This window comes from Scomber japonicus, chromosome 1 (assembly GCF_027409825.1).
Source record: "Scomber japonicus isolate fScoJap1 chromosome 1, fScoJap1.pri, whole genome shotgun sequence".
NCBI lineage: Eukaryota > Metazoa > Chordata > Actinopteri > Scombriformes > Scombridae > Scomber > Scomber japonicus.
Genome location: NC_070578.1, coordinates 35,568,005 through 35,582,840, shown reverse-complemented (window position 1 = coordinate 35,582,840; position 14,836 = coordinate 35,568,005). Strand labels below are relative to the sequence as shown.

The following is a 14,836-nucleotide window of genomic DNA, read 5'->3' as shown; positions in this document are numbered from 1 at the left end:
CTAGGGCTTCTTGTCTGCATATGATTGGCTGCTGGTGGCGGTGGCGGTGGCAGCGGCGGCGGCGGCGGCGGCAGCTGGGGGGACGTCTGGGTAAACCAGGAAGCCGGTGAATGTGATGTACTTGGCGTGGTTGCTATAAGCCCCGAAGCCGTCTCTCTGGTGGGAGTAGAGCCACACGGTGTCTCCCGACTTCAGCGACATCATCAAGCTCTGACTCTGCAGCGCCTTCTCGCCCTGGCTGTCGTCGTAGATCATCGCCTGCACCTCCAGGCGGTTCTTCATCAGCTTGACGGACAGCGTCTTCTGGGGCAGCTTGCCCACGTTAAAGGAGAAGTAGTAGGCGCCGGGAACGCGGCAGGTGAACACCCCCTCCGTCACGTTAAAGTCCTCGCCGATGTTGACGAACGCCGTGTCGAAGCTGACCGGCTGATGCTGCGGCAGTCCAACTTGGTCTACTCCCACGATGCTTTGGGTGCGTCCCACGGAGAAAGCAGATCTCTGGTCATCATCCTCCTCCTCATCATCCCCCTCCTCTTCTTCTTCTTCCTCCCTGTGCTGCGGCTCCTTCTGCTCCACCGGCCTGAAGTGCTCCGCCGCCTGGTTGTTGTTCAGCAGGTGGATGTTCTCCTGCTGCTGGGGCTGCTGGGAGTTGTAGGCAGGTCGGTGCTGGTGGTGGTGCGTCTGGTAGCCGTAGGTGTCAGGGTAGACTAGGTAGCCGTTAAAGGTGGTGTAGTGTCCTGTGTTGCTGTAGAGTGCGTAGCGGGGGTCACCATGGAGACGGAGCCAGACGGTGTCGCCGAACTCCAGCTGCAGCATCACGCTCTGGCTCTGCACCTGAGGATGGAAGCAGACTTTATTATCCCGGCTACACATTCATATCCAGCTCTGTTTTACATCAAGGCACATAATCCCATCATCTACCTCACGCAGCTCTTCATTCAGGGGAATTGGGTGTGTAATCCCCTCTGCTCTGCTTTCATTCTCCACCCAAACACAAACTCTCCCCCCGTGAGGAGCGCCCACATTGCCAGAGAGCTCTAACACCATAAAATACCTTTTTTTTTCTCCTTAGAGGTAGAGGTAAAAATCTTCCTTTCTAAAAATCATACAGTAATACAAGGAAGGACAGAATGAAGGAAGAAAGGGAGGAAGGAAGGAAGGAAGACAGGAAGGAAGGATGGAAAGAAGGAAGGAAGGAAGACAGGAAGGATGGAATGCAGGAAGGAAGAAAGGAAGGAAGAAAGGAAGGACGGACAGATAGAAGGAAGTAAGAAAGGAAGGACAGACAGATTAAAGGAAGGACGGACAGATAGAAGGAAGGACAGAATGCAGGAAGGAAGAAAGGAAGACAGGAAGGAAGGAAGGAAGAAAGGAAGGAAGGATGGAAGAAAGGAAGGAAGAAAGGAAGGAAGAAAGAAAGGACGGACAGATAGAAGAAGGGAAGAAAGGAAGGACGGACAGATAGAAGGAAGTAAGAAAGGAAGGACAGACAGATTAAAGGAAGGAAGACAGGAAGGAAGGAAGGCAAAAGAACACATAAAGGAAAGTGGGCCAGATTGAACTCCTCGGCGGGCCGGTTCTGGCCCACGGGCCGCATGTTTGACACCGCTGCTTTAACTCAACAAGTCTTTGCACTTTGTTTTTAGCCACTCTAGCGACGGCAGCATCAGTCCCTTTGATTCTCCTCTTCTCTCCTCTTTGGTCCAGATTTTAATATTTATCATCAAACAGCTGGACGGATTACCATGAAATATGAAATGTGATACATGCATTCATATGTTCCCCCTCAGGATGAATTATAATAACCTTTGTGATCTCCTAATCTTTAATTTAGCAGCATCATCATCATCAGTGTCAAGGAGGGAAGGAAGGAAAGATGGAAGGAAGGAAGGAAGGAAGGAAGGAAGGAAGGAAGGAAGGAAGGAAGAAAGGAAGGACGGAGAGATAGAAGGAAGGAAGAAAGGAAGGAAGGACCGATAGAAGGAAGGACAGAATGCAGGAAGGAGGGAGGGAAGAAAAGAGGGAAGAAAGGAAGGAAGGAAGGACAGATAGAAGGAAGGACGGAATGAAGGAAGGAGGGAGGGAAGAAAGATAGAAGGAATGAGGGAGGGAAGAAAAGAAGGAAGGAAGGAAGGAAGGAAAGGAGGGAGGAGGGAGGGAGGAAAGAAGGAAAGGAGGGAGGAAGGAAGGAAGAAAGACAGGAAGGAAAGATGGATGGAGAGAAGGAAGGAAGGAAGGAAGGCAAAAGAACACATGAAGGAAAGCGGGCACCTCAGGATGAATTATAATAACTTTTGTGATCTCCTAATCTTTAATTTAGCAGCATCATCATCATCATCATCATCATCATCATCATCATCATCATCAGTGTCAAATGCTTACAAAGCAAAAAATACTTTCCAAAAAAAAACTGATGCCATCCCCGTCAGTTTCACTTTGTGTTTAGAGCTAATTAGCGAATGATAGCGTGCTCAGACACTAAACCAAGATGGTGAACATGGTAAACATTAATTACAGCTGCGGAGGATTAATCCACATTTGGTACTGCGTGATTATTTACAGCAGCAGTTTGTGTGTTTATGGTAATGAAGGAACATTTCACCCCGGTGCAATGGTGCTGTGACTCATTGATGTTTTTATATATTCTGACAAGAAAGAAGGAAGGAAGGAAGGAAGGAAAGGAGTAAGGAAGGAAGGAGGGAGGAAGGAAGGAAGGAGGGAAGAAGGAAGGAAGGAAGGAGGAAGGAATTGTGTAAGGAGGGAGGGAGGGAGGAAGGAAGGAAGGAAGGAAGGAGAGAAGGAAGGAAGGAAGGAAAGAAGGAAGGAAGGAAGGAAAGGAGAAAGCAGGGACGGAGGGAGGAAAGAAGAACGGTAGGGAGGAAGGAAGGAAAAGAGTAAGGAGGGAGGGAGGGAGGGAGGGAGGAAGGAAGGAAGGAAGGAAAGGAAGGAAGGAAAGGAGAAAGGAAGGAAGGAGGGAGGAAGGAAGTAAGGGAAGAAGGAAGGAAGGAAGGAAGGAAGGAAGGAAGGAGGAAGGAAAGGAGTAAGGAAGGAGGGAGGGAGGGAGGAAGGAAGGAGAGAAGGAAGGGAGGAAGGAAAGGAGTAAGGAGGGAGGAAGGGAGGGAGGAAGGAAAGAAGGAAGGAAGGAAAGGAGAAAGCAGGGACGGAGGGAGGAAAGAAGGACAGTAGGGAGGAAGGAAGGAAAAGAGTAAGGAGGGAGGGAGGAAAGAAGGACGGTAGGGAGGAAGGAAGGAAAAGAGTAAGGAGGGAGGGAGGAAGGAAGGAAAGGAGTAAGGAAGGAAGGAAGGAGAGAGGAAGGAAGGAGGGAGGAAGGACGTAAGGAGAGAAGGAAGGGAAGAAGGAAGGAAGGAAGGAAGGAGGAAGGAAGGAAAGGAAGGAAGGAAAGGAGTAAGGAAGGAAGGAGGGAGGAAGGAAAGAAGGGAGGAAGGAAAGGAGAAAGCAGGGACGGAGGGAGGAAAAAAGGACGGTAGGGAGGAAGGAAGGAAAAGAGTAAGGAGGGAGGGAGGAAAGAAGGACGGTAGGGAGGAAGGAAGGAAAAGAGTAAGGAGGGAGGGAGGACGGAAGGAAAAGAGGGAGGAAGGAAGGAAGGATTAATCCACATTTGGTACTGCATGATTATTTACAGCAGCAGTTTGTGTGTTTATGGTAATGAAGGAACATTTCACCCCGGTGCAATGGTGGTGTGACTCATTGATGTTTTTATATATTCTGACAAGAAAGAAGGAAGGAAGGAAGGAAGGAGGGAGGGAGGAAGGGAGGAAGGAAGGAAGGAAAGGAGAAAGCAGGGACGGAGGGAGGAAAGAAGGACGGTAGGGAGGGAGGAAGGAAGGAAAAGAGTAAGGAGGGAGGGAGGAAAGAAGGACGGTAGGGAGGAAGGAAGGAAGGATTAATCCACATGTGTTACTGCGTGATTATTTACAGCAGCAGTTTGTGTGTTTATGGTAATGAAGGAACATTTCACCCCGGTGCAATGGTGCTGTGACTCATTGATGTTTTTATATTCGTCTGTGGCTCGAGGGCACGGAGCAACGAGGCTTTTGAGTACACAGAAAAAATACTTTAAGTAGGATCAATTGTTGGTTTTGGTGATGTCATGGGATTTGTTAACAATACGAAAATAAAGGATGGGTTCGTAATTCTTTTAAGTCTGTTTTAAGTCAACAGTCAGGAGCCAGAATCAACATTTAAACCTGTTTTTCTTGCTGTAATCGTTCCTCCTGTTCATACTGACCATTAGTAATGTATTTAAAAGTTTAATCTGAAGCTAGCGTCCAAATTAGTCAAATCAAGGAAGGAAGGAAGGAAGGAAGAAAGGAGTAAGGAGGGAGGGAGGGAGGGAGGGAGGAAGTAAGGAGAGAAGGAAGGGAAGAAGGAAGGAAGGAAGGAAGGAAGAAAGAAAGGAAATGAGTGAGGAGGGAGGGAGGGAGGGAGGGAGGGAGGAAGGAAGGAAGGAAGGAAGGAAAGGAGGAAGGAAGGAAGGAAGGGAGTAAGGAGGAAGGGAGGGAGGGAGGGAGGAAGGAAGTAAGGAGAGAAGGAAGGGAAGAAGGAAGGAAGGAAGGGAAGAAGGAAGGAAGGAAGGGAAGAAAGGAGTAAGGAGGGAGGGGGGGAGGAAGGAGAGGAGGCAGGAGGGAGGGAGGGAGGAAGGAAAGGAGGGAGGAAAGAAGGAAGGAAGGAAGGTAGGGAGGAAGGAAGGAAAGGATTTCTATATAAGTGGTGAGCGTGTGATGTCATATCTTTCACAACATTTGAGTTTTGGGTAGTTACAGGACTGGTTGCTGCTGTCGCCAGGCTGCTGCCAATCAAATGCAATTTAACACCTGTTAGGTCCTGATGAAGCAGATAAACTGAATTCATGAGTGTTAAATGATGAGCTCACAAATGTTCAAGTGTCTTAAAACAACAGTCAGGAGCCAAAATGAACATTAAAGCTGTTTTTCTTGCTGGAAGGGAAATAAGAAGGAAGGAAGGAAGGAAGGAAGGAAAGGAGGAAGGTAGGGAGGAAGGAAGGAAGGTAGGAAGGAAGGAAGGAAGGTAGGAAGGAAGGAAGGAAGGAAGGAAGGAGGGAGGGAGGAAGGTAGGGAGGAAGGAAGGAAGGAAGGAAGGAAGGAAAGGAGTGAGGAGGGAGGAAGGAAGGAAGGAAGGAAGGAAGGATGGAGGGAGGGAGGAAGGTAGGGAGGAAGGAAGGAAAGGAGTGAGGAGGGAGGGAGGAAGGAAGGAAGGAAGGAAGGAAGGAAGGAAGGAAGGAAGGAAGGAAGGAGGGAGGAAGGAAGGAAGAAGTCTTTTGTTACTATACTTCCACCACAGCTCAACAGGAAACACTAAGAGGGAATCTGATGCTAAAAAGACTGTAAATGTGTCAGATATCACTTGATATGACTAACTCACACTGTTACCATAGTAACTATAATAACTATACTAACTCACACTGATGAAGCCTCATATGAGCTTTTGATATCTTCTTCCAAGCTTCATATGGTCGAGGCAGATGGCCGCCCACCTAGAGCCCGGGTCGGCTCGAGGGATCTTCCTGTTTAAGGGGGAGTGTTTCCTTGCTGCTGTGGCCAAGTGCTTGCTCATGGAGAAATGTTGAGTCTCTGTTCGATAAAGATTAAATCTGCTCTATGTGGAAAGAGCCTTGAGATGACTTCAGTTGTGATTTGGCGCTGTATAAATTACATTGATTTTATTTAATATGGACATTTATTTAACCTTCCTGTCGTCCTCCCGGGTCAAATTGACCCCGTCTGTTTTGACTGTTCCTTTTTTCCTCCCTTCCTTCCTTCCTTCCCTTCTCTCTTTCCTCCCTTCCTTCTTTCCTTCCTCCATCCCCCTTCCTTCCTTCCTAACTTACTTCCTTCCTCCCTTCCCTTCTCCCTCCTTCTCTCTTTCTTTCCTCCCTTCCTTCTTTCCTTCCTCCATCCCCCTTCCTTCCTTCCTAACTTACTTCCTTCCTCCCTTCCCTTCTCCCTCCTTCTCTCTTTCTTTCCTTCCTCTCTTTCCTCCCTTCCTTCTTTCCTTCCTCCATCCCCCTTCCTTCCTTCCTAACTTACTTCCTTCCTCCCTTCCCTTCTCCCTCCTTCTCGCTTTCTTTCCTTCCTCTCTTTCCTCCCTTCCTTCTTTCCTTCCTCCATCCCCCTTCCTTCCTTCCTAACTTCCTTCCTTCCTCCCTTCCCTTCTCCCTCCTTCTCTCTTTCCTCCCTTCCTTCAGTTGTGATTTGGCGCTGTATAAATTACATTGATTTTATTTGAAATGGAAACCTGACTGTTGTTTTAAGACATGCTTGAAAGTCTGCTGTGAACCTGTCCTTTAATTATTGGAGTGAAAAATGTTTCATTTTCATCCAACACTGAAATTAGCAAAGCATAATAAATGGTGCATTCATACGGCAATTACCTTGACACCTCTGGTCTGAGTCTGGGTTTTGATGGTTTGGAGCAAAACTTTAGCTTCTAATAAAATGTTCTTTTGGCTCTCAGAGCAAAAAAAGAAGCTCTATTAACACTTGTGTCTCTTTTGACTGTTCCTTCTTTCCTCCCTTCCTTCTTTCCTTACCCCCTTCTCTCTTTCTTTTCTCCCTCCTTTCCTTCCTTATTCCTTCCTTCCTCCTTCCATCCTTCCTCCTTCCTTCCTCCCTTCCTCTTTCCTTCCCTCCTTTCTTCCTTCCTCCTCCTTCCCTCTTTTCCTTTCTCCCTCCTTCCTTCCTTCTTTCTTTCCCTCCCTCCCTCCCTTCCTCTCTTCCTCCCTTCCTTCCTTCCTTCCTTCCTTCCTTCCCTCCTCCCTTCCTTCCTCCTTTCCTTCCTTCCTCCTTTCCTTCCTTCCATCCTTCCTTCTTCGGCTTGAAGACAACAGGAGGGTTAAAAACATATTTATTAAAACACAGACACACTGCTGATGCTTCATATAAGCTTCATATCTACTTTTAAATGACTGAGTGGACACACTGAGGATTTTGTTCTCGATCACTTTACATTGAAAGCACATTTTTAGTAGATCTTTTAATAACAGGAGGAATGATGACAGCGAGAAAAACCTCTTTCACAGCTCATATGGTAACCTGACTCTTGTTTTAAGGCAGGCTTGAAAAATGAGGAGCCTGATAGCTCCACCCACAAATGGTCTCATGATCGTGGGAGTGAGGCCGAAATTCAGTTTGATTTTCAAAGTTTGCAACCTCATTTCTGGCAGATCTTTCCTCCCAACCTACCTTCCTCTCCTCGCCGGCGTTCTCCTCGTACACGATGGCCTGCACCTCGTTCCTGTTCTTCATCAGCATCACAGACAAGTCTTTGTGCGGGAACTTCCCCACCGTGAAGGAGAAGTAGTAAGCCCCGGGGATACGGCAGCGAAACAAGCCGGCCTTGGCGTCGAAATCCCCGCCGATGTTGACGTAAACGGTGTCAAAAGTCACCGTCATCTTGGGCCCGCCTTCCATGCTGTTGGTGCGAGCGACCGAGAAAGCCGAGCGTAACTCCACGTCTTCCAGCAGACGGGCGAATCCCCACGCGCCGCCTGCATGGCTCAGGCACAAAAGGCCAATTAGCACGCTCGCTGGGAGCAGCATCGTATCTATAGAAAGACGGAAAAAGTGAGAAATGTGTTTTATTTTATGTGAAGTTTCAGAGGTCACAAGAAAATCCACCATCAGATATTTAAACACTGCAGCGGCGACGAGCCACAGATTCCCCCCTCCAGTCAAAAATGTGTTATTACTTTACTTGAATTGTTGAGCTTTACTTTGCAGAATGATGATATCGGAAAGTTTCTCTATGCTGACTGAAAATATGAGTTTAAGGTTTGTAGCTATGGGTATAATTTGTCACATCACAATTAGTTTAGAGCATGTGTGTCGAACTCATTTTCATTTAAGGGCCACATACAGACCAATTTGATCTCATGTGGGCCGGATCATTAAAAAGATGGAAGGAAAGAAGGAAGGAAGGAAAGACAGGCAAAAGGAAGGAGGGAAGAAAGGTAGGAAAGAGAGATAGTGAAGGACAGACAGACAGAAGGAAGGAAGGAAAGAAGGAAGAAAGGAAGGAAGGACAGATGGAAGGAAGGAATGGAGGAAGGCAGAAAGGAAGGAAGGGCAGATGGAAGGAAGGACAGAAGGAAGAAAGGAAGGAAGGACAGATAGAAGGAAGGAACGAAGAAAGGAAAAAAGGAAGGTAGGGAGGAAGGACGGATAGAAGGAAGAAAGGAAAAAAAGGAAGGTAGGAAGGATAGATGGAAGGAAGGAAGGGAGGAAGGACGGATGGAAGGAAGAAAGGAAAAAAGGAAGGTAGGGAGGAAGGACGAATGGAAGGAAGGAAAAGAACACAAGATGGCAAGTGGGCCGGATCGCACCCCTCGGTGGGCCGTATCTGGCCCACGGGCCGTATGTTTGACACCCCTGGTTTAGAGTCAATTATGTTCCAGTATTCTAGTGTACAAAAATACTAAGAATGGACTTTATAGGAGACATTTTTGTGTTCAGAAGTAAAGATTTTGACATGAATAATATTTGCATATTCACAGATTCTGATTTTTTAATGAAGTAGAAGGAGAAGATGTCATTTAAGCAACTTCCAATTAAGTAATTTAACTTTTTTAATGGAAAAAAACATATCAGACTCAAAGCAGAGTTTTAAATTTAATACATTTAAAACATGCCTGCAGGGGATCTTTAACTTTTTAGAAGACTCAGCACTTATCACCTGGCAAGGAGTCTGTAGTGTTTCTGCCTACTTTTGTGTTTCTTTTCTTTTGTCTCTTTGTGTCCCTCCTCTTGTAGCTAATCTAAAATCTGGCCCAGGGACAACAGTTGGGAAAAAAAATGAGCTTTTTGGCAAACGTTGGCACATTCACAGTAGTTGTCCTTGTAAAAAAAATAATTAAAGTAAATAAATGTGCTTGAAGGAGATCTAATTAATTTGACTCTCATTCTGTGGTTTCTTTCAACAACTTGTCATACAATGTAAAGATCAGCCCGAGCTGCTTGAAGACATTTTGTTAATTCTGTTGCTCTTTTGTAATAATGCATATGTTAAACGTCTCATATATTCAGTTATTTCATGCTTCACTGCTCATCTATTATCATTACACATCAGAATATTTGTCACTCAGCCAAAGCACAGATTCATGCAGAAGAGTTTCTCCAGTTTTTTTTCCCCAAGCGGCTGAAAAATTACTCCAACGTGGAAATGCCAAAAAACTGCAGTTCCTCAAATGGCCACTAGATGCTGGCTCCAAAAGCGACTCAATCCCCATGGACTTTCATGTTGAAATGCCCAACTTCACAACAGAACAGAAACAAACATGTCTAGAGCATTAAAATATTATAAAAGCTGGATAGGGCTCCACTGCTCTGCCTTGCAGCCAATATCTCCCACGGGAAATACAACGGAAAATTCCCCCTGCGGCCCAAAAAGCATTTTCCCCATAGGCCACCGTTATAAAAGAGACGTCTGTAGAACTGTTGACAGGACACTTCGAACTGCAAACACTTTTTTTATGATGAATCTTTGATCCATGGAGGTTTTATATGTGCAAAACTTTCCTATTCATCATAATGTAAAGTCTATGTTTTACAGCCTGCTACAAAAAAGGGTTTTGGTCTCTAAAGACGTACGGGGATAAATATTTATATAACTCACTCTTTTAATGTTATTAAGGCTTAAAGTTATGCATAATTAAGAGTGTGACTGCTTTGAGTGACAGGTGGGTGTCATCATAACTGAGGTGCTACGACAATGACGATGTTGGTTGGATAACGTAACCATGGCGTAACCCCATATTCACAGAGTATAGCAGCTGTAGCCGTTACTATGTCAGTGTTTTAGGTTCATGGCAGTTAATTGTAACATTTCGGTCACCTGAAAAGTCTTGTTCAGCATTCAGTTGAACTAAAACATCCTCTAAGTAGTAGACTAGTAGATTTAGTTTTACGGTAAGTACATTTAGTTGTTAATTGTTTTAAGCCTGTTTTTGGCCAGCACACTCTTGTAACCTGTAACTGTACCATGCTAGACAAGCTAGCCACTAACATTAGGGTCAGCTCCACCCTCTCGTCCAAATATGGTCACTTCTGGCTCCAAAAATCCAAGATGGTGATAGTCAAAATGCAAACTCGAGGCTTCAAAAGTAGAGCAAAACAACTACTGAGTAACCCCATGGTGGCCACATCCATTATTTTTTACAGTTCGTGGTGAATAAAGCTGTATGGTGGGTATCATTTTAAAATGTTAAACTTTATTTTAATAGTTACAGTGGAGAGTAATGTGTAAACTTCTAGCAAACATTCTCAAATGTTAAAAAAAACACAATCCATCATATAATGGCTTTGCCCAAATAAAATTCAGTCTGGTTTTTTTTTAAATCGGGAACTATTTGATCAGATAAGATAACAAATCTGACCAGACATTTGGTACCGACTATCTCTGGTGACAGTTATAGCCATATGTGTTGCAATATAAACACTTTTGTGTGTACCAGAGAAGAATCAAGCCCTAAACATCACACATCACTACCAGAAAAATGTCTCATCTGAGAGAAATGTGGGGATCGGTGTCTTCAAAGCTTTACCTCTCGGGTGAAAGCAGTGTTGTGAGCACAGGTTTGGAGGTAAAAAACTAAAACCAACACGCAGAAAAACAAGACTCACATCATAATAGAGCAAACATTATATTTGCACATCACAAAAACACACAGACGTAACAAGCTTCCTCAATCTGCATAAAAATAAAACACACACACACACACACGCATACACATCCCTCTGCTGTGTTTGAGTCATTGAAGCAGATCACTCTGGAGGTATTCATGTGTCTTTCATTAGCGGAGACAAGCATTGTCATTGTCTCATTGTCCTCTAATGAGCCAACAGGAAGCAGAAACACACAGGTGGAGCTGTCACAGCACGCTCAAAGCACCCTCAGAACAAAAAGGACACAGCATATCATGTACAGAGCTACAAGACCCACAGGAGTTTATCAGCCTACATCAGGATATTACTATGTCCTTTATAAAATACATAAACAGTATATTGAGGTAGAAGTGCTCATAAGTCTCCTTAATAATAAAAGCTGAGGCTCCAACTGAATCCCATTAAAAAAGCATCTGGAGAGATACTAAGTGAGTAATTGTTTTCATTAAAGTCTCTATCACTGAGAGGGTGTGATCAACTCAAAGACGAGTATGAGAAATGGAAAAGCGTACAGTAGCTGGAAAAAACTAACAACTTAATGTTTTTTGGATTTTTCCTAAAGAGAAGGAAAGGTAAGAGAACATGTAGTAACTTTTTAATAATGGTTGAAAATGCCTGTTAAAGTATGATATACATTAGATTTACTCATCTGATGCCACAGCCTACACATATTGTCTTTTAGCAGGGTGTTACATACTCCACCCCCGCTGGATGGAGTTTGCATGACGTGGTATGTTTTCTCCAGGTGCTGCCATTCAAACCTGATTGTTGTAGGATCTATAAAAGGGGGAGGAACCTGGATCACATCTCCTCTCTTTCACTTCCCAGCAGCAGCTTGTGTGCTTTCTGTTGTTTGATTTGTTAGTTTTCTGTTTGTTTGATGGATCCGGTAGTCCTGTTTTCACTGCTTTTTTTCTGTCAGGTTTAGCTCTTATGTGATTTTAAGTTAGCGTTAGCCCAGATCCCACGGCCCTTTGTAGGGTGGTCCGGGTATCTTCTCGTGTTTTTGTTTATTTTGGCCGGCCCATCAGTTTTAGTTGGAGATGGGTTGTTTGTATTTCTGTTAATATATTGGTGATTTTTGGCTGGCAACCTGACTCTGGTGATTAAGTTAAGCCGTCTTGAAAGAGCCGTTTCAGAGGGTCGTAACACGGGATTTTCCACTTAAGTAAATCAAATTCAATAAAAACAAAAACAACAAACGTTTCCTTTTGGCTGAAGAAGAAAGCTCCATCTCTTACTCGCTCTTCTGTTTCCGCCGACCTTTTTGGGTCTGAGTGATCGGGACGTGCATTTGCAAGATGCATGAGAATCTAGGTTTTGTTGTACAGAGGCTTTACCACTTGGAAGTCATCAGTACTGTCAATCTGGAAGACCTTGTGAAAGCCATCATGTGACACAGAAAACATAAGTGCATGTATGAAGAATGTTCTAGGTGCAAGGACCTCTCTTGCCCAGTCTCTAGCCAGTACAATGCACAGAGTCAAGTCACTTACCTCCAGTGGGCAACAGTGGATAAGGAGCACAAGAATGACCCCAATGGCAAAACATCTAAAATCACCATGAAAAGAGTCCAGGCCACGAAAGAAGAACTGCTGAACCTGCAGCTGCACAGGTTTAAAAGACACACTTACAACATCAAGAATCAGTTTACCCACTACATGACACTGAGAAAAAGCTTGAAAGCACAGGAATGCTTAATTCATGTAGACTTTTCCAAAAATTACCTCTGCAAGTACAGCTCAGAAATGCATGCAGTCCACTTTGGAGCATCACACCAGCAGGCAACATTGCATACAGGTGTGCTTTATGTGCATACAACTCTTCTGCACAGTGTCCTCCTCAAGACAAAAGGGCCCACCAGCAGTCTGGCAGCACCTTGTCACCAGTGTTTGATTACATGCAGAGTGCACATACAGAGGTTGCCACAATCCCTTGTACTCAGTATAAACAGTGAGTCAATTTCAGATGGAAATTCACTGCTGGGACATGGAATTTGCCTCAGATAGCGTGGGAAGGGCCCTGAAGAGGACGGCTGACAATCTGGTCAACAAAGGGACAGAAATTCCTGATGCTGCAGAGCTGTTTGCTGTGTTGCAAAATACAGAAACAACAATCAAGCTGTTCTTTGACAGCGAAGAAGCAGTTGAGCAAGCAGTTTTAGAAATGCCCAAAGATTTGCCAGGCAGTTCTGTCCGCTATGAAGATGCATCAGGCGGTTACTGGAGCCCATGGAGAGCTTACATATAGGGACGTCAGCTGCTTGTGCACAACAATACAAAACTTAAACTGTGAGGGCTTTAATGTAAAGTGTAGTAGGGAGTCAATCATTGTACTAGGCTCAGACAAACGTTAACCATCATATTGATTTAATTACATCTAAATAAATTAAAGTAAATAAGGTTGAGATGAGCTACAGCAGCAAAGGCAGAATCTGGAGTGGACACAATTATTTGGTACTACATTGTGTGTTTGAGTGTCAGTGAGTTGAAGCCATAGACTGTCTAAAAGAAATGGACGTAACATCCGTGACGTCACCCATTGGTTTGTGGACTGCTGCTCGGAAGCCAATAGTTTCGAATCTAGGCAGCGCAATCTTGAAAATGTCAGGTGCATGCTGGGAAAAATAAAAACACAGATTCTACTTATATGGGCATGAGGCGGGGCCATGGGCGGAGCCAGGAGGTTGTTATGGTTGCGAGGGCTGGATCTCGAGGACATTGGGCAATCAACCTGTCAATCAGGATGTAGCCACGCCCTAATGCATACCCTGCTTTATCGTCAAATATAAAATCAGGGAGGCCAAAATGTCCCAAATGAACATCATACTGCATTGAAGAAGGCTTTAAACTAGCGATTGAGACCATAAACACATTTTGAAAACGTTTACTGAGGTTAGAAATCAAGTGAGAAGTTGGTGAATTCTCCATTGACTTGTATAGAGACGGTCGCCCCCTGGTGGCCTTTTGATAGAATGCAGTTCTAAGTTACTTCTGTGTTGGCCTCATTTCAGAGGACCAGAACTCCCCTCCTGGTCAGTATACAGTGTCAATGTCCATGGTGTTGCTTTTAAAGTTACACTGAAATAATAAATGTTTTAATTTTAGCTCCTTTTATCATGATTTATGTAAAAACAAATACATAGAAATATAACTCTTTGGTGGTGTCCCAAACCCCCCAAAACCATCACTATGATCCTGCCTGTCTGTTCTTCCCATCAAATTAAAGGGGCTTTTTTTCTCTCTAACTGGTATCCCACTGGTTTAGACTGATCCCTCCCTGTCTAATGTCTGTTTAGGAATTAGTTGTTTAGACATTGATGTGCAGCCGGTTATATCCTGTACTTGTCCTTTTGCATCACAGATGATGGGGAGGGAGGAGAGAGAGGAGGAGTTAATCGAGGAAAGCAGAGAGGCAGAGGATTTAGGGACTTTAGTAACAGGCCCCCAAAAATATCAGAACTCAAAGAATATCCTCTCACTAGCTTTGGACTATACAGAGCTTTGACTTTCAGCCAAAAATGATTTGAGTCATTTGAGTGGCTCGAGTAATCCGTTAGCCAAAACTGCTGCGTCCTGCTTCTCCTGCGGGGCTCTCTTTGGGAGGCAAGTCTCTCGAGTAAACAAAGACGCTATTATTAGCACGGTAGGATCTTTCAAACTGGAAACGATCCTTGGACAGCTTCGGAGAGCGTGAGACAAGTACAGGACACAAAGCTTCAAAGGCTCGCTTGGAAGAGTTACAGAGACAGTTTGATACAAGGAAATGGCATTGAGAAAATGAATTGTTTGGGGGGAGGAGAGAGAGGGGGGGGGGGGGGGTTTGCTGGTGAGATTACTGAGGCGAGAATACCTGCGTCGTGTTGTTGCTGTCAGTTGTTTATGGGGAAGGGAAGGCATTGCTTTCGGTGGCCATGATGAAACAGACTAAAGCAGAGTAGAAATGATGAAACCCCTGGAGGAATTTGACCCCTCTCCCCAAAACTACAAAGCTCTCTCTCTCTCTCTCTCTCTCTCTCTCTCTCTCTCTCTCTCTCTCTCTCTCTCTCTCTCTCTCTCTCTCTCTCTCTCTCCTCACAGAATGAAATAATTGAATGTTGTGCAGGTGATGTTACCGCAAACATTATTAATAAGATG

General features: G+C 44.7%; 1 protein-coding gene across 1 annotated transcript; it reads right to left on the bottom strand.

The window, feature by feature from the left end:
- On the bottom strand, window positions 1-7,580 carry c1qtnf4 (C1q and TNF related 4). The gene is made up of 2 exons (XM_053323819.1): window positions 7,224-7,580; window positions 1-834 (listed from the first exon to the last, which is right to left on the bottom strand). The coding sequence occupies exons 1-2, from the start codon at window positions 7,578-7,580 to the stop codon at window positions 1-3; spliced, it is 1,191 nt and encodes a 396-aa protein (XP_053179794.1).
- Between the last annotated feature and the right edge of the window lie 7,256 nt (window positions 7,581-14,836).

Bases quoted from the DNA above. Each gene is read 5' to 3' on its own strand.
- c1qtnf4 (XM_053323819.1), bottom strand. From the start codon at position 7,580: ATGCTGCTCCCAGCGAGCGTGCTAATTGGCCTTTTGTGCCTGAGCCAT. The intron at 835-7,223 runs GTAGGTTGGGAG...TTCCATCCTCAG, and splicing joins ACGCCGGCGAGGAGAGGAAG to GTGCAGAGCCAGAGCGTGAT.